The sequence below is a fragment of the Oncorhynchus gorbuscha genome, linkage group LG03 (assembly GCF_021184085.1).
Source record: "Oncorhynchus gorbuscha isolate QuinsamMale2020 ecotype Even-year linkage group LG03, OgorEven_v1.0, whole genome shotgun sequence".
In the NCBI taxonomy this organism is placed as follows: Eukaryota; Metazoa; Chordata; class Actinopteri; order Salmoniformes; family Salmonidae; genus Oncorhynchus; species Oncorhynchus gorbuscha.
Window position 1 is genome coordinate 24,187,107 of NC_060175.1, and position 24,625 is coordinate 24,211,731.

The 24,625-nt window shown below is 44.7% G+C and overlaps 1 protein-coding gene across 1 annotated transcript in view; it reads right to left on the reverse strand.

The window, feature by feature from the left end:
* LOC124029030 (pleckstrin homology domain-containing family A member 6-like) overlaps positions 1-24,625 on the reverse strand; it is a 174,352-nt gene that overhangs the window by 87,443 nt on the left and 62,284 nt on the right. The window contains exons 2-6 of the mRNA XM_046340897.1: positions 24,143-24,226; positions 16,034-16,178; positions 15,563-15,667; positions 14,845-14,917; positions 7,064-7,164 (exon numbers count right to left, since the gene is read on the reverse strand). Coding sequence (XP_046196853.1) covers positions 7,064-7,164; positions 14,845-14,917; positions 15,563-15,667; positions 16,034-16,178; positions 24,143-24,226 — 508 coding nt within the window. The remainder of the gene's footprint in view (positions 1-7,063; positions 7,165-14,844; positions 14,918-15,562; positions 15,668-16,033; positions 16,179-24,142; positions 24,227-24,625) is intronic.

Sequence of the window (24,625 nt, forward strand, 5' to 3'; positions counted from 1 at the left end):
GTGTGTGTGTGCCTGTGCCTGTGCCTGTGCCTGTGCCTGTGCCTGTGCCTGTGCCTGTGCGTGTGCGTGTGCGTGTGCGTGTGCGTGTGCGTGTGCGTGTGCGTGTGCCTGTGCCTGTGCCTGTGCCTGTGCCTGTGCCTGTGCCTGTGCCTGTGCCTGTGCCTGTGCCTGTGCCTGTGCCTGTGCCTGTGCGTGTGCGTGTGCGTGTGCGTGTGCGTGTGTGTGTGTGTGTGTGCGTGCATGGTGCGTGCATTTAACTACATTAGCAGGACCTCAAGTCCTAACATTTTACCTGAATGTCCTGAAATGTTAGAAAAGTTTTTTGGGGGGTTATTACTTTTTTTTTTACAGTACACAAAGTGTGTGTGTGTGTGTGCATGTGCATTCTTGCTTATATGTGTGTGTGTGTGTGTGTGTGTGTTCACTGCATGTACATGGCCGCGAGAGTGTATGTATCTGTGTTTTCCATCTGTGATCAAGGTCGGCAGGTAGCCTAACGGTAAAGAGCATTGTGTTCATCTGCATTGCTTGCTGTTTGGGGTTTTAGACTGGGTTTCTGTACAGCACTTTGTGACATTGGCTGATGTAAAAGGGCTTTATAAATACATTTGATTGATTGATGGATTGATTGATTGGTCCAGAAATGGAAAGGTCGCTGGGTTAAATCCCTGAGCCGACTAGGTGTAAAAATCTGCCGATGTGGCCTGGAACAAGGCACTTAACCCAAATTGCTCCTGTAAGTCTCTCTGAATAAGAGTGTCTGTTTAAATTACTTAAATGTAAATGTGACCAAAACCCTTAGCTAGTCTGGGACAGGCAACATGTCCATGCAAAATGTTGTCCAGTGTTGGTGTAGTGAAGTGTTGGTGTTGTATAGTGTTGGTGTTGTGCAGTGTTGGTGTTGTGCAGTGTTGGTGTTGTGCAGTGTTGGTGTTGTACAGTGTTGGTGTTGTGCAGTGTTGGTGTTGTATAGTGTTGGTGTTGTGCAGTGTTGGTGTTGTATAGTCTTGGTGTTGTGCAGTGTTGGTGTTGTATAGTGTTGGTGTTGTGCAGTGTTGGTGTTGTGCAGTGTTGGTGTTGTGCAGTGTTGGTGTTGTGCAGTGTTGGTGTTGTATAGTGTTGGTGTAGTGCAGTGTTGGTGTTGTATAGTGTTGGTGTTGTGCAGTGTTGGTGTTGTATAGTGTTGGTGTTGTGCAGTGTTGGTGTTGTATAGTGTTGGTGTTGTGCAGTGTTGGTGTTGTATAGTGTTGGTGTTGTGCAGTGTTGGTGTTGTATAGTGTTGGTGTTGTGCAGTGTTGGTGTTGTATAGTGTTGGTGTTGTGCAGTGTTGGTGTTGTGCAGTGTTGGTGTTGTGCAGTGTTGGTGTTGTGCAGTGTTGGTGTTGTGCAGTGTTGGTGTTGTGCAGTGTTGGTGTTGTACAGTGTTGGTGTTGTATAGTGTTGGTGTAGTGCAGTGTTGGTGTTGTATAGTGTTGGTGTAGTGCAGTGTTGGTGTTGTATAGTGTTGGTGTTGTGCAGTGTTGGTGTTGTGCAGTGTTGGTGTTGTGCAGTGTTGGTGTTGTACAGTGTTGGTGTTGTATAGTGTTGGTGTTGTATAGTGTTGGTGTTGTGCAGTGTTGGTGTTGTACAGTGTTGGTGTTGTGCAGTGTTGGTGTTGTGTAGTGTTGGTGTTGTACAGTGTTGGTGTTGTACAGTGTTGGTGTTGTACAGTGTTGGTGTTGTACAGTGTTGGTGTTGTGCAGTGTTGGTGTTGTGCAGTGTTGGTGTTGTGCAGTGTTGGTGTTGTACATTGTTGGTGTTGTGCAGTGTCGGTGTTGTACAGTGTTGGTGTTGTATAGTGTCGGTGTTGTACAGTGTCGGTGTTGTACAGTGTCGGTGTTGTACAGTGTCGGTGTTGTACAGTGTTGGTGTTGTATAGTGTCGGTGTTGTACAGTGTCGGTGTTGTATGGTGTCGGTGTTGTACAGTGGCGGTGTTGTACAGTGTCGGTGTTGTACAGGGTCGGTGTTGTACAGTGTCGGTGTTGTACAGTGTCGGTGTTGTATAGTGTCGGTGTTGTACAGTGTCGGTGTTGTACAGTGTCGGTGTTGTACAGTGTCGGTGTTGTGACCACAGACCACACATCACACACCACACACCACACATCACACACCACAGACCACAGACCATACACCACACACCAAATCAAATCCAATGTATTTGTAAATAACTTCTTAAATCAGCTGATATCTCAAAGTGCTGTACAGAAACCCAGCCTAAAGCCCCAAACAGCAAGCAATGCAGGTGTAGAAGCACAGTGGCAAGGAAAAACTCCCTAGAAAGGCAGGAACAAAGGAAGAAACCAAGAGAGGAAAAAGGCTGTGAGGGGTGGCCAGTCCTCTTCTGGCTGTGCCGGAAGACCACACACCACACACCACACACCCAGCCTGCTCTCTCTGTTGGGAGCTCACAGCAAAACATCATTCCTCAAAGACCTAACAATCTGATAGTGCTATTGAATAGGCTTGATTAGGCTCATATCTAAAGTGTTAGAGATTATACCCTTTCATTTAATGAAGCATTCATGACTTCATGCCCCCAAAAATATTTAGGTATTGAAAAGTCAAGTCAAAGCAGTTCACCTTTGAAAGGTAATCTTATAATCAAAGCTAAAATGTACTTTAGAGTCTCCCCTCCCTCTCCCCCGCTCCCTGCTTCTCTCTCATTGGTCGGTTTGAAGTAACAGGCGTCATAAAGATGTAGTTCTACAGGAATCCCAGCAGACTCCAGGAGCGTGCTCAGACTCGACTTCCCTCCTGTCCAGTATCAACCCGTCCCAACCCCTCCTCGGCCCGAGGGGCCCTACCAGACCAGACGAGGGTGGCCAGCCCAAAAACACACCTTCCCTTCCCCCCACTCACGAGAGCCTGACCAGATCAGACCACCACCCGGTATTAGCACTGAGAACACTTAAACACTATGACATACCTGTACTGTCTGTCTGTCTTACAATATAACAGCACTTACCCCTGAATATCTGGCTGCACATCCTCCTTTACTTAGACACTATGATATATCTTAACCCCCATGTACTGTATACTATCTAATCCCAAATACCTGGCTAATACAGAGAGCCACGTTCCTGGAACAATACAGAACAGTACAGAATAATACAGTACAATATAGTACAATACAGTACAATCCAGAACAGAACAGTACAGTATAGTACAGAACAATACAGAACAGTACAGAACAATACAGAACAGTACAGTACAGTACAATACAGAACAATACAGAACAGAAAAGTACAATACAATACAGAACAGTACAATACAGTACAATACAGAACAGTACAATAGAGTACAGTACAGTACAATACAGAACAGAACAGTACAATACAGAACAATACAGAGCAGTACAGAACAGTACAGTACAGTACAATACAGTACAGTACAGTACAGTGCAGTACAGAACAGTACAATACAGAACAATACAGAGCAGTACAGAACAGTACAGTACAGTACAGTACAATACAGTACAGTACAGTACAGTACAGTACAGTACAATGCAGTACAGTACAGTACAGTACAGTACAGTACAGTACAGTACAGTACAGTACAGTACAGTACAGTACAGTACAGTACAGTACAATACAGTACAATACAGTACAGTACAATACAGAACAATACATAACAGTAAAGTACAATACAATACAGAACAGTACAATACAGTACAATACAGAACAATACAGAACAGTACAATAGAGTACAGTACAGAACAATACAGAACAGTACAGTACAATACAGAACAATACAGAACAGTACAGTACAGTACAATACAGAACAGTACAGTACAATACAGAACAATACAGAACAGTACAGTACAATATAGAACAATACAGAATAGAACAGTACAGTACAGTACAGTACAATACAGAACAGTACAGAACAGAACAGTACAGTACAATATAGAACAATACAGAACAGAACAGTACAGTACAATACAGAACAGAACGATACAGAACAGTACAGAACAATATAGAACAATACAGAACAGAACAGTACAGTACAGTACAATACAGAACAAAACAGAACTATACAGAACAGTACAGTACAGTACAGTACAGTACAGTACAGTACAGTACAGTACAGTACAGAACAATACAGTACAGTACAGTACAGTACAGTACAGTACAGTATAGAACAATACAGAACAGAACAGTACAGTACAATACAGTACAGTACAATACAGAACAGAACGATACAGAACAGTACAGTACAGTACAGTACAGTACATTACAGAACAGAACAGAACAGAACAGTACAGAACAATACAGTACAGTACAGTGCAGTACAGTACAATACAGAACAGAACGATACAGAACAGTGCAGTACAGTACAATACAGAACAGTACAGAACAATACAGTACAGTACAGTGCAGTACAGCACAGTAAAAAGCCCTTAAAAGCAACATTGAAAGCCATGTACTTGGTTGACTTGTTAACACAGAGCATTAAGATCCATCTCATAGCTTGTAAAGCTCCAGTATTATAACATCAGAAACACAGACAGCCTTTTGTAGACCTACGCAGCACTTAGTGCATCCATTTATAGTCCACACTGTTCATACCTGAAACACTAAAGGTCTCTCTAGAAACCCCTGGCTGGTCTGACCTGTCCTCATGACTCATTCATACTGTCTCACACGGCCTCCCTGTAGAATCAACACCAGGCAGCAGGCTAACAACACGGAGGGAAGGAGACAAATAACATTTTACTGGCCAGCACTACCAGCACCACCACAACATCCAGCTGAACCCAGAGTACTGTGTCAATGTACTGTAAGAACATTACATTTGATTATTTTGCCTATTCATCTACTGCCATTTGTTTCTACAACCATGTGTACTACAGAGGAACCAATGTAGCTGGGTGAAACCTCCAACTAGCTACTGCTCTACAGTATAGTCTACCACTCTACAGTATAGTCTAACGCTCTACAGTATAGTCTACCTCTCTACAGTATAGTCTACCGCTCTACAGTATAGTCTACCACTCTACAGTATAGTCTAACGCTCTACAGTATAGTCTACCTCTCTACAGTATAGTCTACCGCTCTACAGTATAGTCTACCACTCTACAGTATAGTCTAACGCTCTACAGTATAGTCTACCTCTCTACAGTATAGTCTACCGCTCTACAGTATAGTCTACCTCTCTACAGTATAGTCTACCTCTCTACAGTATAGTCTAACACTCTACAGTATAGTCTAACACTCTACAGTATAGTCTACCACTCTACAGTATAGTCTACCGCTCTACAGTATAGTCTACCGCTCTACATTATAGTCTACCGCTCTACAGTATAGTCTACCGCTCTACAGTATAGTCTACCGCTCTACAGTATAGTCTACCGCTCTACAGTATAGTCTACCGCTCTACAGTACAGTCTATCTCTCTACAGTATAGTCTACCTCTCTACAGTATAGTCTACCTCTCTACAGTATAGTCTACCGCTCTACAGTATAGTCTACCGCTCTACAGTACAGTCTATCTCTCTACAGTATAGTCTACCGCTCTACAGTATAGTCTACCTCTCTACAGTATAGTCTACCGCTCTACAGTATAGTCTACCTCTCTACAGTATAGTCTACTGCTCTACAGTATAGTCTACCTCTCTACAGTATAGTCTACCACTCTACAGTACAGTCTACCGCTCTACAGTATAGTCTACCGCTCTACAGTATAGTCTACCTCTCTACAGTATAGTCTACCTCTCTACAGTACAGTCTACCTCTCTACAGTACAGTCTACCGCTCTACAGTACAGTCTATCTCTCTACAGTATAGTCTACCTCTCTACAGTATAGTCTACCTCTCTACAGTATAGTGTACCTCTCTACAGTACAGTCTACCGCTCTACAGTACAGTCTATCTCTCTACAGTATAGTCTACTGCTCTACAGTATAGTCTACCTCTCTACAGTATAGTCTACCACTCTACAGTATAGTCTACCGCTCTACAGTATAGTCTACCGCTCTACAGTATAGTCTACCTCTCTACAGTATAGTGTACCTCTCTACAGTACAGTCTACCGCTCTACAGTATAGTCTACCTCTCTACAGTATAGTATAGTCTACTGCCTCATAGGACAGGCAGGCAAATGCCATGTCACCACGGCACTCACAGCAGCTCTCATATCAACACTGACAAACAGACGATGGGGCAACAACAAACAATACACTGCAATGAAACACTGCAAAACACATATTGTACAACCCATACATCTTAATCACAGAAACCAAATGAACCTGCTGATCTGAATCATCTGAAGAAAAGATTTAACTAAAGAATGTTGCAAAATGGTATTGTTTCAGCTACTGAAACAGACTGTGTGGGAAATCCAAAAACAGGTTATACTTTAACAGTGATTGCATAGAGATGTTTTGTGACATACGACTAGTGACAGGGACTATATTGGGAAATAGCTTTTAGCTTGTACTTGAGCTCCACATTCTGAGATAGTGATTAATATGCATTGGCTGTGTTATGAACCATTTGAATGAATTTGATATTATATATCATGCTTATATGGTTTGTATGAGATTGTTCTCTCTCTCTCTCACCCCTCAGCTACTGCCTGGAAGACCAGAAGAATAACACAGGACACTTTCTCTCTCTCTCTCTCTGTCTCTCCCTCGCTTTCCCTCGCTCACTTTGCCTATCTGTGTGTGTCTCTCTCAGCATTATATTTATTAATGTGCACTTCGATGCAAAGTACAGTGTGAGGAGAGAGAGAAAAAGAGAGAGAGCGAGAGCGAGAGAATAAATAAATAAAGGTGTTTGGTTTTGACAGGCTGCCAGACATCTCTGCTTGTTCCCTATTATCCCCACTGTACACTGCCCCTACTGTCCACAATGTCACCACTTCTCCCTGGGTTGTCTGAGGGACAATCACGTGTCCCCAGCATCCAAACCCCAACAAATCCATCAGCCCCAATCCTAGACAGACTATTTAAATGGCCCCAATATCACTTCTGCGCTCGTATACTGTACTCATCGTACTGCCTCATCTTCAGGGTACTGACCTTAAAGGCGTGTTTTCGGCTGATGTTATCCGACGTCTGCACTCCTCCAATCCCAAAGCTGAGCAGAGGAAGACTTCCCAACACTCCTTCCTCCTTCTCGTCTGGATTGGAGGAAGAGGAAAAAAGAGAACAAATGAAGATCAAAATAAACAACAAATCTGAGAAACAGATCTAATATGATCTGATGGGTCTCAACCTACAGTGAGTAAAGAGGACTGAATGGTAAACACAGTCAGTTCTGCTGTGACAGCCGGTCCTCTCCTCTAGTTGTAGCTGTGGCTGTAGCTGGCTCAGTGAGCAGTACCATAGAACCTCCCTGGAACAACAGACCTCCGTCTCACTCTAGTGGAATCCTAGAATAGATATCCATGTTGGTCCAGCAGTCCAGTGAGAAGTGACAGTACACTCACACTCTCTTCAACACACTCACACATAATGGTGTAGATCCAACGATGGGCAGAAAAAAAAAGAAAAAAAAGGAGGAGTGCAAGAGAAGCACTTGTGCTGATTAAATAATGGAGCAGATGATGAACATTTCGGGGGCTGGAGATGAGGCTGGCAGGGTGTCCACTGTAGCTACTGCCCTCTCGCTCTGTCTCTGTCTCACTCTCACTCTGCCCGGCTTTCACGTTCTCTCGCTCGGCTGTTCGCTGTCTCGTTCTCTCTCTCTAGCAGAGCCGTACTGCATAGACACAAGCCTTTCTCTCTTGCAGATCTCGTGTGTGTTTGAGAGAGAGCGAGCGAGAGACAGGGGGAGGAGGGAGGGAGGGAGCGAGACGAGGGAGTGGGAGGCATGGTGTTTGTGTTTGTGCAATCATAGACTACTCTCTGCGCTGTGCTCTCTGTGTGTGTGCGAGTGTGCGTGCGTGTTTGTATTAGCGATCAGCCCATGTGACTCAGTGTTGCTGGAATCCTGAATTCTGGCCTCCAGCCAACTGTACCTGCCCTCTCTCCAACAATCAGAGAGCAGGGTGTTCTGCTACACACAGACAGGTAAATAGCCACGTCTCTCTCTCTCTCTTCCTGTCTCCCTCTCTCCAACAATCAGAGAGCAGGGTGTTCTGCTACACAAAGACAGGTAAATAGCCACGTCTCTCTCTCTCTCTTCCTGTCTCCCTCTCTCCAACAATCAGAGAGCAGGGTGTTCTGCTACACAAAGACAGGTAAATAGCCACGTCTCTCTCTCTCTCTTCCTGTCTCCCTCTCTCCAACAATCAGAGAGCAGGGTGTTCTGCTACACACAGACAGGTAAATAGCCACGTCTCTCTCTCTCTCTCTCTTCCTGTCTCCCTCTCTCCAACAATCAGAGAGCAGGGTGTTCTGCTACACACAGACAGGTAAATAGCCACGTCTCTCTCTCTCTCTTCCTGTCTCCCTCTCTCCAACAATCAGAGAGCAGGGTGTTCTGCTACACACAGACAGGTAAATAGCCACGTCTCTCTCTCTCTCTCTCTCTCTTCCTGTCTCCCTCTCTCCAACAATCAGAGAGCAGGGTGTTCTGCTACACACAGACAGGTAAATAGCCATGTCTCTCTCTCTCTCTTCCTGTCTCCCTCTCTCCAACAATCAGAGAGCAGGGTGTTCTGCTTCACACAGACAGGTAAATAGCCACGTCTCTCTCTCTCTCTTCCTGTCTCCCTCTCTCCCCATCTCTCTCTCAAACAAATTCAAACCTGACCTCACATGTTCTGTATTTCATGCAAAAACTCTCACACATTCATGGTAAGAAATAAATGAAATGTAGGCTGTAGGCTACCAAGTTGTACTAAATATACAGCATCATACAAACACACACAAATAATGTATGTAATAAGAAACAATGTGATTTATTGCCAAACAGCCTTTCACATCCTGAGGAGAAACTTGGTGAGGAGAAACAGAGTTGTTATTGGGAAACATGTGGCAGAGCTTCTCAGCATTCAACAACCAATCCTGTCCCCACCCATGGACACAGAGGCAGAAGGGGTGGCAACACACACACACACACACACAACTCTGGAAAAACACATTTCTGAAGACACTCCTGCTAGCACACACACTTTTGAAGAAGCACAGTAATTGAAAGGTCCCCTATAATGACAGGTTTCCCTGTGAAAATGTCACCTCATTCTGACTCATACCATGGCAGTCTGACTCCTGCCTTGCATTCCCTGCTGCTGCTACTGTCACACCCGTTTGACACCACACAGTCTCCCTCACGTGCGTACGTGCGTGCGTGCGTGTGTGTGGATGAAGGGTCAGCAGTAGTAAATCAGCTCTCTGACAGCTGTGTATTAGCATCCCAAAACAACAGCAGCTCAACACTTCTGAAGATGGCAGTTACATAAAGGGCTAACACTCTATTTCACTGAGAGTTACTCTCTGTGTATTCCCCGGGCAGCTCGGACATTGGCAAAGTAACTTGTGAAGTAAAGTCCTTGATTGTACATACAGTCTTGGACAGTCAGGATGTTTTGAGAAACTTTAGAGATGGGTGTGGTATGTAGGCTAGTTGTTAGAGATACAGACCTGGAGGGATGCAGGTTCAAATCCCGGATGGGGAAAACCTATACACACACTCCTAATATCCAGAGCACCACCGACACTACTCCACCTCTCCTGGCCAGGACAGCTGGCACGCTTTGACAATATGACCCCCAAGTCCCAACAACAAAAGACCTGGGCCTCTTTCTGCCCATTTCTCGCCCCTCTCTCCTTGCTGGCATGGAGACCGTGGCAGTAAACTGCACAGTCACACATTCTCCATTGTCATGTCTCCCTCTCCCTCCCTTCCTCTCTCTTTTTCCACAACACAACTAGGAGAGAAGGGCGAGAGACTAAAACAACCCATGAGACGTGTGCTGAATCAAGAGAGAGGAATCACTGTAGCCAGAAGAAGAGTCCCATGTGGCTCAGTTGGTAGTGCATGCTGCTTGCAATGCCAGGGTGGGGGTTTGATTCCCAATATGAAGAAAAAGATATATCACTACTGTAAGTCGCTCTGGGTAAGCGTGTCTGCTAAATGACTGTAATGTCATCAAGAGAAGGGGTGAAGAAATGGAGAACCAGTAGAAAAGTGAGTGTGGCTCAGAGGCCAGTTGCTGAATGTGAATGTGGAAAAATGACAGTGACTCCACATTGAGCTATTAAATCACAGAACAACTGGAACAATTCCATATGAAAGACGCAAGCAGGGATTTCTGACTATTCTTATAATTGAATTGATCTTCTTCGCTTTCCTTATTCAGGTCAGATGTGCATCTGAATGTGTACGGGATAGGGTAGACAACAGGGCCAGTTCCAGGTTAACTACATTCTGAAATACAACATGAATTTATTCAACGTTAAAACTAGTCATATTAATATCTTAAAACGACCCTTTTTGATGTAGCTTATTTTTTTTTAAATATACTCTTCAAACGTCACATTTCCAGAGTGGGCTCTCTGGAACTTTTAATGATATTACCAATTATAGTTCATTTACCAATCACAGCCCTCCTTTGGGATTGCACATTCAGTAAATCACCAGCAGAGTTCCTTTTGAATCCATTTCCCGTTCACTGTGTTGGTGGTGCTCATAAAATGTAAAACTCTGAAATTGGAGGTACTTGTATATTGTTCCTAACAATGCATTTTTAAGCACACAAAATCAAAAAGAGTCGTTTTTAGATACTAACATCAATTTGTTTTATGTTGAATTCATGAATGTGACTTTTTTGTCTTCCGAATCTAGACATACTCCATATGTTAGTGCACACTATAAGGAGTATAACAAGACCAAGATGTTGTGTATCATGTGTGGTTCACAGATCATAGGGTCTTACAGGAGGCATGTCTGGGTCTAAAAAGGGTCTAAAATGGCCACTTTCGTCATGATTTTTGAAAACAAGGTTTGTGATACAATGTAAAAAATTTAAAATAATCAAACCTCCTTCCTCCCAATTAAGTTGCTCTGTGAGAATTGCCAGAAAAATTGAAATAGCAAAAATATTTTCCTCTCCCGCTGGCGTGGTATCACCCTCTAGTATTGAAACAATGTCCTAGTTACATCCTGTAGTTCACACGATACAGGTAGATCCACTAACACATTCACGCATCTTGTTCAACTTTTAACCTGGAGTTCACACTCTCTCAGGACTAGGAAAAGGTGTGTTTGGACTAAGTCAACAGGGAAGAATCGTGTCACATACTCACGCGTTCACTCGCACACAGAGACACACGCAATCATGAACGCACACACAGATTAATTTACAGTAGCTGTTAATATCTTGTCCTTGGTTGTAATGGGCAGGTTGTTTTTGATGGAACCGTAACAGCAGTAATGGTTAGATAATGACTCTGACAGAGATATGAGCCAGCCAGCCAGAGACAGACAGACAGACAGACAGACAGACAGACAGACAGACAGACAGACAGACAGACAGACAGACAGACAGACAGACAGACAGACAGACAGACAGACAGACAGACAGACAGACAGACAGACAGACAGACAGACAGACAGACAGACAGAAAGAAAGAAAGAAAGAAAGAAAGAAAGAAAGAAAGAAAGAAAGAAAGAAAGAAAGAAAGAAAGAAAGAAAGAAAGAAAGAAAGAAAGAATGAAAGAAAGAATGAAAGAAAGAAAGAAAGAAAGAAAGAAAGAAAGAAAGAAAGAAAGAAAGAAAGAAAGAATGAAAGAAAGAAAGACAGACACAACATCATGGCACCAAAATATCATCATCTGATTGGTAGGGGCAATAAGTCCACTGAACTGTTAAAGAAGCATAAGAAGAAGGCTGCCCATTGTACAACATGTACTGTACAAAGCAAAGATAGAAACACACACACACCAAAACATGCACACAAGCATGCTTTCTCCCACAGTTACACACCAACACACCACACACACTAAACATGGCTCTCACATGCAATCCCGGGGTCATGTTGCTATGGCATGTTGCTATGGCATGTTGTAGGGAATGTTTACGGTGACACAGCGAAATGCTGCAGTGCTCCAAACACACACATACAAGTACACAAATTCCACACCCTCATGAAGTTCTTACACGCACATGCAAGGGGTCAAAGTTCAACCCTCTATGACTGTGTGAGCAGGGAGGTTCTCGACATAGCTCACATGACTCACTGCTTAAATGAAGATTAAATAAATAAATTACAGAATATACTACTCCATGTCCTGAGATAGAGGTGAAAGAGGCACCAAGACATACTAAAACTAAATCCTCAGTTATCCTTCAATATGTATTTATTTTAGACAGCACCGTTACTCCAGCTGTTTGAGTACAGACCATCTTTGTCCCTGGGGAGGGAAATGTCACCACATCTCATGATGAATTTTATTCTACTACTACAGTCCCCTAGGGAAAACTGAACAGGGATGGAGGAACAAGAGAAACGGCAAAACATAAAATATAGTAGCTGCCCCAGGTGTTCACACATGTGATGAGGCTTAGTGGTGTAGGTCTTAAAAACATTTAAGGGCAAAATGGGCTTGAGGGGTTGCTAAGAGGAAAATCACACCAGATTTCTCCTAATCTCCTCCCCTTTCTTCCTGTTATCTCCTCTCTCTCTCCTCCCCTTTCTTCCTGTTATCTCCTCCCTCTCCCTTCCCTCTTTTTCTGCTCTCTCTGTCTCTCCCTCCCTCTTTCTCTCCCTCTTTTTCTGCTCTCTCTGTCTCTCCCTCCCTCTTTCTCTCCCTCTTTTTCTGCTCTCTCCTTTTCTGTCTCTCTCTCTCTCTCTCTCTGTCTCTCCCTCCCTCTTTCTCTCCCTCTTTTTCTGTCTCTCCTTTTCTGTCTCTCCCTCTTTCTCTCCCTCTTTTTCTGTTCTCTCTCCTTTTCTGTCTCTCTCTCTGTCTCTCCCTCCCTCTTTCTCTTCCTCTTTTTCTGCTCTCTCCTTTTCTGTCTCCATATCTGTATGCGGGGCCTCACACAAGCTTTTAAAAAACAATTACATTGACACTGTAAGGGTTTTCCTCCTCTTCGTCTGAAGAGGAGGTGTAGCAAGGATTGGACCAAGATGCGGCATGGTAAGTGTCCATGGTTGTTTATTTAAAAACCTAAGCTGAACACTCAATGAATACAAAACAATAAACGTGAACAAAACCGAAACAGTACCGTGTGGCGAACAGACACGGAAACAATCACCCACAAAACAACAGTGAAACCCAGGCTACCTAAGTATGATTCTCAATCAGAGACAACTAACGACACCTGCCTCTGATTGAGAACCATACTAGGCCGAACACAGAAAACCAACCTAGAAACACAAAACATAGAATGCCCACCCAACTCATGTCCTGATCAACTAAAACAAACAAATAACACAGAAACTAGGGTCAGAACGTGACAAACACTGTGGATTCTGTGCTGATAAGAATAGGTATGGTGGTAAACAAGTTACTGTAGGTATGGCTCCTGCTTTGTCTCACTCAGACAACAAGTCCTGCAGGGCATAAAATACTGATGTGTGCTGAAGACAAGAGGCAAAATGACGTTATTTTCATCATTATCATCTCCTTTCATCTTCTTGATCTTGCAAGTCACCCTTCTGGCTGCCTGCCGGCCTGCCTGCCTGCGCAACTGACTGTCTGCCGGCCTGCCTGCCTGCGCAACAGACTCCACTATCCCACAATTGCTTCACCACTGAGAGGGAGCGACTGAGCTGTATAAGGAGAGTGTGTGTGTGTGTGTGTGTGTGTGTGTGTGTGTGTGTGTGTGTGTGTGTGTGTGTGTGTGTGTGTGTGTGTGTGTGTGTGTGTGTGTGTGTGTGTGTGTGTGTGTGTGTGTGTGTGTGTGTGTGTGTGTGTGTGTGTGTGTGTGTGTGTGTGTGTGTGTGTGCGTGTGTGTGTTTACATGTCTGTGTCTGTCAGTGTTGAATGTCCATCTTTAAAGACTATAATATACAGTGAAACATATCTCTACACACTTCCATATGTACACAGAGCCACACATAAACCCCCACACACACACACACACACACACATAAACCCACACACACACAGCTCGTACGTCGACATTGCAGACACGTCAAGCCGTGTGCCATATTCAAATAACAGATTGTTTATTCTCCTGACTGTGGCTCAGAGGATAACGGGTGAGGACCGCAAACGCTCAGAGACTCGGCATGGAGGAGGAGTAGAGACTGTTAGGAGAATATGACAAGTGTTTCTGTGTGGTATTTAAGCACCTCAAACAAGTCAACAGTCCTGACACAGTGGCGATATGCTCCAAACACACAGCCCTCTACTCAGCCAACAGAACTAACACACTGACATGACATCAGGTAACTATGGTAAAAAAAACACAAACAAGAGAAGAGTTTTAAATGTGACACCAGCCCACAAAAGTAGAACCAAAACAAGAATGGGATAAAAAACTTTCCAGTTTGCAATCCAGATACAACCAAACAAATCCACAGAGTAGGACTCTTAAATATACAGAGTAGAGAGAGAGACTGAAGTAGCAGGTGTAGTGACTCGTCTTAGCCAGGTCTTCCTTTGAAAAGACATTCTATAGCCACAAAGGGCTCTGTTTAGGGTTCTCTATAGGGAATAGGTTGGCAGTTGACACACTACCCATGTCTCAGTGGGACTTCCTGGTTCAAATGAAGGTTAGAAAGAAAATGTAGACGTAAAATACAACAATAAATATTATATTATTTCAAATATTTCTGACTAAATTATACAATAAAATGCAATAGAATAAAGCACGATGAGAAAGTTGTCCTCCAATGAAGGGTGACAATGAGCTATGAAAAGAAGAAAAATAACTAAAAGAAAGAAGACCTTGCTATCAGTCTACCTTTGTAGTAAAAGAGGCATCGGTCAGTCAGGACGAACCATCTCTTGTTCCACTGTTTCACTCCACTGCTGGCCTATGGGGAGACAGTGAGAAACAGTGAGAGTGAGAGTAAGAGAGTGTGAGTAAGGGTAAGAGAGTGAGAGTAAGAGAGAGAGAGAGAGAGAGAGAGAGAGAGAGAGAGAGAGAGAGAGAGAGAGAGAGAGAGAGAGAGAGAGAGAGAGAGAGAGAGAGAGAGAGAGAGAGAGAGAGAGTAAGTGAGAGTGAGAGTCAGAGAGAGAGTGAGAGTGAGAGAGAGAGTAAGTGAGAGTGAGAGTGAGAAAATAACACACACAGTGAGATGGGCTGAACTGGCCTACAGGGAGAAACAGGGGGAATTACACACACAGTGAGATGGATTGAAGTCCAGAGAGAAGACACAACAGTTTAGACAATGTCAGGGGTAACACTAATACCGGACCAAAACAGTGTAAGAAATACTGCCCTATGTGAAGAAAAGGAAGACAGATATGAGACCAAAACAACATGAGAGAGAAAGCAACCAAAACAAAGTTAGTGTCTGAGACATACTGTATCAAAACAAATGGAAGAGACTAGGCATATTGGAAGAAGAGCTATATCTGGTTATGGGGTATTTATGGGGTATTCATGGGGTATTATGGAGTATTTGAGGGAACACTGCCTCATGTTACTTACAGTGTAGTGTATAGAGCTGATTTACCTGTTTGTATAGCCAGCCCTGTTTGGTCACCGCCGCTTTAGGGTTCCTCCGCATGGAGTTAGAACGTTTCCCAAATGTAGCAGCTTTCCTTGGAGTACGAGATGCCTGGAGAGGGCAGGAGGAAGGGAGAGAGTGAAGAGAGGACAGTAGGGAAGGAGAGAGAGAAGATGAGAGAACCGAATGGAGCTCTCTGTATCATTGAATGTGTCAGAAAACCTTGACTTGGTGTATGATGTAGTGAAGTGTAAAGGTGTTGTGTTGTGAGGTGTGTGTGTGTGTGTGTGTGTGTGTGTGTGTGTGTGTGTGTGTGTGTGTGTGTGTGTGTGTGTGTGTGTGTGTGTGTGTGTGTGTGTGTGTGTGTGTGTGTGTGTGTGTGTGTGTGTGTGTGTGTGTGTGTGTGTGTGTGTGTGTGTGTGTGTGTGTGTGTGTGTGTGTGTGTGTGTGTGTGTGTGTGTGTGTGTGTACACTGACCCGGGGTGTGAAGGGCTGGGACTGGGTCTGGGATTCAGGGGAGGATAGGTCTGCTACCATGGTGGAGCTGTTGGAGTTGATGTCGTTGGGTGAACTCACAGGTCCTCTATCTCCCGCCTTCCCATTCATCTCCAAATCACAGCTCCTACAGAAACACAGAGAGACAAAGAGATAAAGTTAATGACTCACACAGCCAACAAAAAGTAACACATGCAAACACAGTATATTGTCTACTATCTTTATGTCACTATCTCTGAGAACACCTGCTTGATGATGTAGTGTCAAAAATGACCCTTGATAATAATGCTTTTAGAGTAATGAGATGAGGGAAGAGAGAGAGAAGAAATACAATTTCCATCTAGACACCGTTGCCCTAGAGTACACAAAAAACTAATCATACCTCGGCCTAAACATCAGCGCCACAGGTAACTTCCACAAAGCTGTGAACAATCTGAGAGACAAGGCAAGGAGGGCCTTCTATGCCATCAAAAGGAACATCAAATTTGACATATTAATTAGGATCTGGCTAAAAAAATACTTGAATCGGTTACAGATCCCATTGCCCTTTATGGTTGTGAGGTCTGGGGTCCGCTCACCAACCAAGAATTCACAAAATGGGACAAACACCAAATTGAGACTCTGCATGCAGAATTCTGCAAAAATATCCTCAGTGTAAAATGTAGAATAATGCCAAATAATGCATAATAATAACCAAATAATGCATGCAGAGCAGAATTAGGCCGATACCCACTAATTATCCACATTCAGGCGCTATCAGGGTGGTGGACAGGGGGTTTGCTCAGAGGGGGTGGGATCCCCTGGGCCTGGGGTTCCTCATTTGTCTGTTCTTCTGTGGTGTTGATGCTATGGTCAGGGTCTGGTGTGGACTGTTCTGCTGTGGTGTCAAGACTTTTGTCGGGAGCTGAGGTGGGCTGTTCTGCTGGCTTCTCTGCAGGGGTGGCCACCTCTCTAGTGGGTTGTTCTCTGTCACACGCCAGCCCCCTCAACCTCTCCTTCAGCAGTCTGATCCTCTCCTCTCGTGCTCTGTTCTTCTCCTGCTCTTGATTTTTATATTGTTGATGTTGTCTCACCCTAGCACGCGCTCCAGCAGGTATATCTCACTGGTCACCATAACAACACCCACCTGTAGCACGTGCTCCAGCAGGTATATCTCACTGGTCACCATAACAACACCCACCTGTAGCACGCGCTCCAGCAGGTATATCTCACTGGTCACCATAACAACACCCACCTGTAGCACGCGCTCCAGCAGGTATATCTCACTGGTCACCATAACAACACCCACCTGTAGCACGCACTCCAGCAGGTATATCTCACTGGTCACCATAACAACACCCACCTGTAGCACGCACTCCAGCAGGTATATCTCACTAGTCACCATAACAACTCTCACGTGTAGCACGCACTCCAGTAGGTATATCTCACTGGTCACCATAACAACACCCACCTGTAGCACGCACTCCAGCAGGTATATCTCACTGGTCACCATAACAACACCCACCTGTAGCACGCGCTCCAGCAGGTATATCTCACTGGTCACCATAACAACACCCACCTGTAGCACGCGCTCCAGCAGGTATATCTCACTGGTCACCATAACAACACCCACCTGTAGCACGCGCTCCAGCAGGTATATCTCACTGGTCACCATAACAACACCCACCTGTAGCACGCGCTCCAGCAGGTATATCTCACTGGTCACCATAACAACACCCACGTGTAGCACGCGCTCCAGCAGTTATATCTCACTAGTCACCATAACAACACCCACCTGTAGCACGCACTCCAGCAGGTATATCTCACTGGTCACCATAACAACACCCACCTGTAGCACGCGCTCCAGCAGGTATATCTCACTGGTCACCATAACAACACCCACCTGTAGCACGCGCTCCAGCAGGTATATCTCACTGGTCACCATAACAACACCCACCTGTAGCACGCGCTCCAGCAGGTATATCTCACTGGTCACCATAACAACACCCACCTGTAGCACGCGCTCCAGCAGGTATATCTCACTGGTCACCATAACAACACCCACCTGTAGCACGCTCCAGCAGGTATATCTCACTGGTCACCATAACAACACCCACCTGTAGCACGCGCTCCAGCAGGTATATCTCACTGGTCACCATAACAACACCCACCTGTAGCACGCACTCCAGCAGGTATATCTCACTGGTCACCATAACAACACCCACCTGTAGCACGCGCTCCAGCAGGTATATCTCACTGGTCACCATAACAACACCCACCTGTAGCACGCGCTCCAGCAGGTATATCTCACTGGTCACCATAACAACACCCACCTGTAGCACGCACTCCAGCAGGTGTATCTCACTGGTCATCCCCAAAGCCAACACCTCTTTGGCTGCTTTTCCTTCCAGTTCTCTGCTGCCAATGACTGGAACGAATTGCAAAAATCGCTGAAGTTGGAGACTTATATCTCCCTCACTAACTTTAAACATCAGCGATCGCTGCGGCTGTACACAGCCCATCTGTAAATAGTCCATCCAACAACCTACCTCATCCCCATATTATTTTTATTGACTTTTTTTCTCTTTTGCACACCAGTATTTCTACTTGCACATCCTCATCTGCACATCTATCACTCCAGTGTTAATTGCTAAATGGTAATTACTTCGCCACTATGGCCTATTTATTGCCTTACCTCCTTACTCCATTTGAACACTGTATATAGATTTTTCTATTGTGTTATTGGCTGTACATTTGTTTATTCCATGTGTAACTCTGTGTTGTTGTTTTTGTCGCACTGCTTTGCTTTATCTTGGCCGGTTCGCAGTTGTAAATGAGAAATTGTTCTCAACTGGCCTACCTGGTTAAATAAAGGTGAAATAAAAAATTGAAAAAAATACATTTGCTGTATAGTGTTGGAATAATAATCTTTGGTAGTTGTAAGCCTTCCTGGTGACTCCTTAATTCCGTCCAAAATCAGGTTGTAGGTTTTGAGTATTGAGTTGGAGTGAAGGTTATGGGTTAGGGTTAGGGTTAAACTCATGCTCCTTTGAGACCCCTCTTTCTGACATCTCTTCTAGCCATGGTAGATAAATAATGGCAATTTTTTTTAATGACCCTAAGCATGATGGGATGTTAATTGCATAATTAACTCAGGAGCCATACCTGTGTTTAAACACCTGCTTTCAATATACTTTGTATCCCTCATTTTCTCAAGTATTTCCTTTATTTTGACAGTTACCTGTAGATCCCCATGACAGTTATGATGACAGTAGAGGTGTTAACCAGGTGATGTCCTGACTACATGGCCAGCCTGATTCTTTAAACTATGGCCAAGTAATCATCCCTAGATCTTACAGTTTAATAATTGAACCCTTTTCTTTCCACTGCAACACTTCCTCAGCTTTTTGCTGTAAAAGAGTGTTCTTCAAATCTGCCTGATCCCGCCAGCTTACATTAAAAGCTATCCATGCAGCATTTAATGTAAGCTTGCAGGATCAGGTGGCTTTGCAAGGCTTGTTCTTCATCAACTCCCCTAGTAAACTGAGGTACTTCCGGCGCCGACTGAGATGGCCGCCTCGCTTCGCGTTCCTAGGAAACTATGCAGTTTTTTGTTTTTTTACGTGTTATTTCTTACATTAGTACCCCAGGTCATCTTAGGTTTCATTACATACAGTCGAGAAGAACTACTGAATATAAGATCAGCGTCAACTCACCATCAGTACGACCAAGAATATGTTTTCCGCGACGCGGATCCTGTGTTCTGCCTTACAAACAGGACAACGGAATGGATCGCATGCAGCGACCCAAGGAAACGACTCTGAGGGAAACGCGGCGGTGTTCTGGTCAGACTGGAAAAGGGCACATCGCGCACCACTTCCCAGTATTCTTCTTGCCAATGTCCAGTCTCTCGACAACAAGGTTGATGAAATCCGAGCAAGGGTGGCATTCCAGAGGGACATCAGAGACTGCAACGTTCTCTGCTTTACGGAGACATGGCTTACTGGGAAGACGCTATCCAGGGCGGTGCAGCCAACGGGTTTCTCCACGCATCGCGCCGACAGAAACAAACATCTCTCTGGTAAGAAGAGTGGAGGGGCGTATGCCTCATGACTAACGGGACATGGTGTGATGAAGAAAACATACAGGAACTCAAATCCTTCTGTTCACCTGATTTAGAATTCCTCACAATCAAATGTAGACCGCATTATCTTCCAAGAGAATTCTCTTTTATAATCACAGCCGTATTATCCCCCCCAAGCAGACACATCGATGGCTCTGAACGAACCTTATTTAACTCTTTGCAAACTGGAAAACATTTATCCGGAGGCTGCATTCATTGTAGCTTTTTAACAAAGCCAATCTGAAAACAAGACTCCCTAAATTTTATCAGCATATCGATTGCGCAACCAGGGGTGGTAAAACCTTGGATCATTGTTACTCTAACTTCCGGCGCATATAAGGCCCTGCCCCCCCCCCTTTCGGAAAAGCTGACCACGACTCCATTTTGCTGATCCCTGCCTACAGGCAGAAATTAAAACAAGAGGCTCCCACGCTGAGGTCTGTCCAACGCTGGTCAGAACAAGCTGACTCTACACTCCAAGACTGCTTCCATCACGTGGACTGGGACATGTTTCTATTGTCAGATGGGAATATTGACGAATACGCTGATTCGGTGTGCGAGTTCATTAGAACGTGTTGTCGTTCCCATAGCAACGATAAAAACATTCCCTAACCAGAAACCGTGGATTGATGGCAGCATTCGCGTGAAACTGAAAGCGCGAACCACTGCTTTTAATCAGGGCAAGGTGTCTGGCAACATGACTGAATACAAACAGTGCAGCTATTCCCTCCGTAAGGCTATCAAACAAGCTAAGCGTCAGTACAGAGACAAAGTGGAATCTCAATTCAATGGCTCAGACACAAGAGGCATGTGGCAGGGTCTACAGTCAATCACGGACTACAAGATGAAATCCAGCCCAGTCACGGACCAGGATGTCTTGCTCCCAGGCAGACTAAATAACTTTTTTGCCCGCTTTGAGGACAATACAGTGCCACTGACACGGCCTGCAACGGAAACATGCAGTCTCTCCTTCACTGCAGCCGAGGTGAGTAAGACATTTAAACGTGTTAACCCTTTGCAGGCCCAGACGGCATCCCCAGCCGCGCCCTCCGAGCATGCGCAGACCAGCTGGCCGGTGTTTTACGGACATATTCAATCAATCCCTATACCAGTCTGCTGTTCCCACATGCTTCAAGAGGGCCACCATTGTTCCTGTTCCCAAGAAAGCTAAGGTAACTGAGCTGACTACCGCCCCGTAGCACTTTCCGTCATCATGAAGTGCTTTGAGAGACTAGTCAAGGACCATATCACCTCCACCCTACCTGACACCCTAGACCCACTCCAATTTGCTTACCGCCCAAATAGGTCCACAGACGATGCAATCTCAACCACACTGCACACTGCCCTAACCCACCTGGACAAGAGGAATACCTATGTGAGAATGCTGTTCATCGACTACAGCTCGGCATTCAACACCATAGTACCCTCCAAGCTCGTCATCAAGCTCGAGACCCTGGGTCTCGACCCCGCCCTGTGCAACTGGGTACTGGACTTCCTGACGGGCCGCCCCCAGGTGGTGAGGGTAGGCAACAACATCTCCTCCCGCTGATCCTCAACACGGGGCCCCACAAGGGTGCAGCCCTCTCCTGTACTCCCTGTTCACCCATGACTGCGTGGCCACGCACGCCTCCAACTCAATCATCAAGTTTGGGACGACACAACAGTGGTAGGCTTGATTACCAACAACGACGAGACGGCCTACAGGGAGGAGGTGAGGGCCCTTGGAGTGTGGTGTCAGGAAAATAACCTCACACTCAACGTCAACAAAACTAAGGAGATGATTGTGGACTTCAGGAAACAGCAGAGGGAACACCCCCTATCCACATCGATGGAACAGTAGAGGAGAGGGTAGCTAGTTTTAAGTTCCTCGGCATACACATCACAGACAAACTGAATTGGTCCACTCACACTGACAGCGTGTGAAGAAGGCGCAGCAGCGCCTATTCAACCTCAGGAGGCTGAAAAAATTCGGCTTGTCACCAAAAGCACTCACAAACTTCTACAGATGCACAATCGAGAGCATCCTGGCGGGCTGTATCACCGCCTGGTACGGCAACTGCTCCGCCCTCAACCGTAAGGCTCTCCAGAGGGTAGTGAGGACTGCACAACGCATCACCGGGGGCAAACTACCTGCCCTCCAGGACACCTACACCACCCGTTGTTACAGGAAGGCCATAAAGATCATCAAGGACATCAACCACCCGAACCACTGCCTGTTCACCCCGCTATCATCCAGAAGGCGAGGTCAGTACAGGTGCATCAAAGCTGGGACCGAGAGACTCAAAAACAGCTTCTATCTCAAGGCCATCAGACTGTTAAATAGCCACCACTAACATTGAGTGGCTGCTGCCAACACACTGTCATTGACACTGACCCAACTCCAGCCATTTTAATAATGGGAATTGATGGAAATGATGTAAATATATCACTAGCCACTTTAAACAATGCTACCTTATATAATGTTACTTACCCTACATTATTCATCTCATATGCATATGTATATACTGTACTCTACAACATCGACTGCATCCTTATGTAACACATGTATCACTAGCCACTTTAACTATGCCACTTTGTTTACTTTGTCTACACACTCATCTCATATGTATATACTGTACTCCATCTACTGTATGCTGCTCTGTACCATCACTCATTCATATATCCTTATGTACATGTTCCTTATCCCCTTACACTGTGTATAAGACAGTAGTTTTGGAATTGTTAGTTAGATTACTTGTTGGTTATCACTGCATTGTCGGAACTAGAAGCACAAGCATTTTGCTACACTCGCATTAACATCTGCCAACCATGTGTATGTGACAAATAAAATTTGATTTGATTTGAGGTAAATATTAAATATCCCCAATTGTAAGAGTTAGTCCCTGTGTTTTATATTGACGCTTTGAATAACTTACAGTAAAACACAGCCTCTTCGCAGGTAACATCATATATTATTCATGTCAATGCATCAGCAGCTCGATACAGTATTGATCGTGGTGGGGAACACACAATGAAGGGGGTGGGAGTATTGTCTTAACACCACTGGGGGCATTTATCTAGCTGTCAGGGATGTGGAATTACTGGTATAATTGTTATACGCTATATTGCATTACAGGTGGGGTATCATTGTCATAGTCCTCTGTGTCTAAACCCAGGTAACCCTCTCATGAACACACTTTGTGAGTTAGCAGACCCCAGGACTCTGCATAATTATCAGATTGCTGATTCCCGTCAGCTCAAATGCTTTCCTGTAACAATAGCACAGTGCACTCCCCCCATAGTGACAGGGGTGAACAAAGTGACTCTGTGAAACCTGCTACTCTATTCCATCTCTGTCCCCTGTCACACAAACCGTCTCTCCATGTCACATACCACAGCCCATTTGTCTGTGTGCGTGACACCATCATGTTTATTCCTGGTGTCAGGAGTTAGTGTTAGGTTGGCTGCAAAGCTGAGTGAATGGGATGTTTCATTTATTATCTCAATACAGCAACACTTTGAAGGGAACTGCAGAGATTTTTCACAATTTTTCTGCAACATTTCTGCATTGCTGGTGATGCAGACCACAAGTAAAGGTTACATGGGCATTAGGGTTCAAGTTTGATGTATACTCCCTGCAGGTAAGTCTCTACAGCAGGGATAATCAACTAGAGGTTTTACTCACTGTAGTAACTGTACACGGTATGTGTAGGTTTTAAGGTTGTGTTGTTATATGGTCACGATTAGGTTGTATTAAGGTTGAGGTTGGATTGTAGTCACGTCAGCTATGTGTGAATCAGTCTGTTTAGGGTTATTTTGGTTTAAGATTATACTATTATGGTTATAACTGGGTTGTACTCATGTCAGGTATGTGTTTATTGGTCGAGGTTAGGTTGGGGTTAGGTTGTATCAAAGTTAGATTAATCTTGCACTTAAATTATGTGTGTCTTTACTGTTCCAGGTTAGGTTACGGTAAAGTTGTATCAAAGTCAGATTAATGTTGTACTCACGTTATGTATGTGTGAATGGTTCCAGTCTCCTCCAGCTGGATCTGGCTCACTGGCTGTCCAGCTGGTCCACTCAGATCATTTTGGCTGGAGACGAGGAGAGGAAGCAAAAGAGAAAAAGAAACAGAGGTGAATATTGGTGGACCCATGATGTCAAGCTGTCAGACATGGTGAGAGCAGCTGATCGATAACTTATCAATCATGTTGATTACTGACGGCGCGGCAACCCAGCAGCCACACAGCACCTCAGCCACCTGAACTGTTTCATTATACAACCGCAGCAGAGTGTGGCGAGTGGTCAGCATGATATAGTGATTTTTTTATTTAACCTTTTACAACTGTGACCTGGCCAAGATGAAGCACAGCAATTCGACACATAGAACGACACAGAGTTACACATGGAATAAACAAACATACAGTCAATAATACAGTAGAACAAAAGAAAACAAAAAGTCTATATACAGTGTGTGCAAATGAGGTAAGATA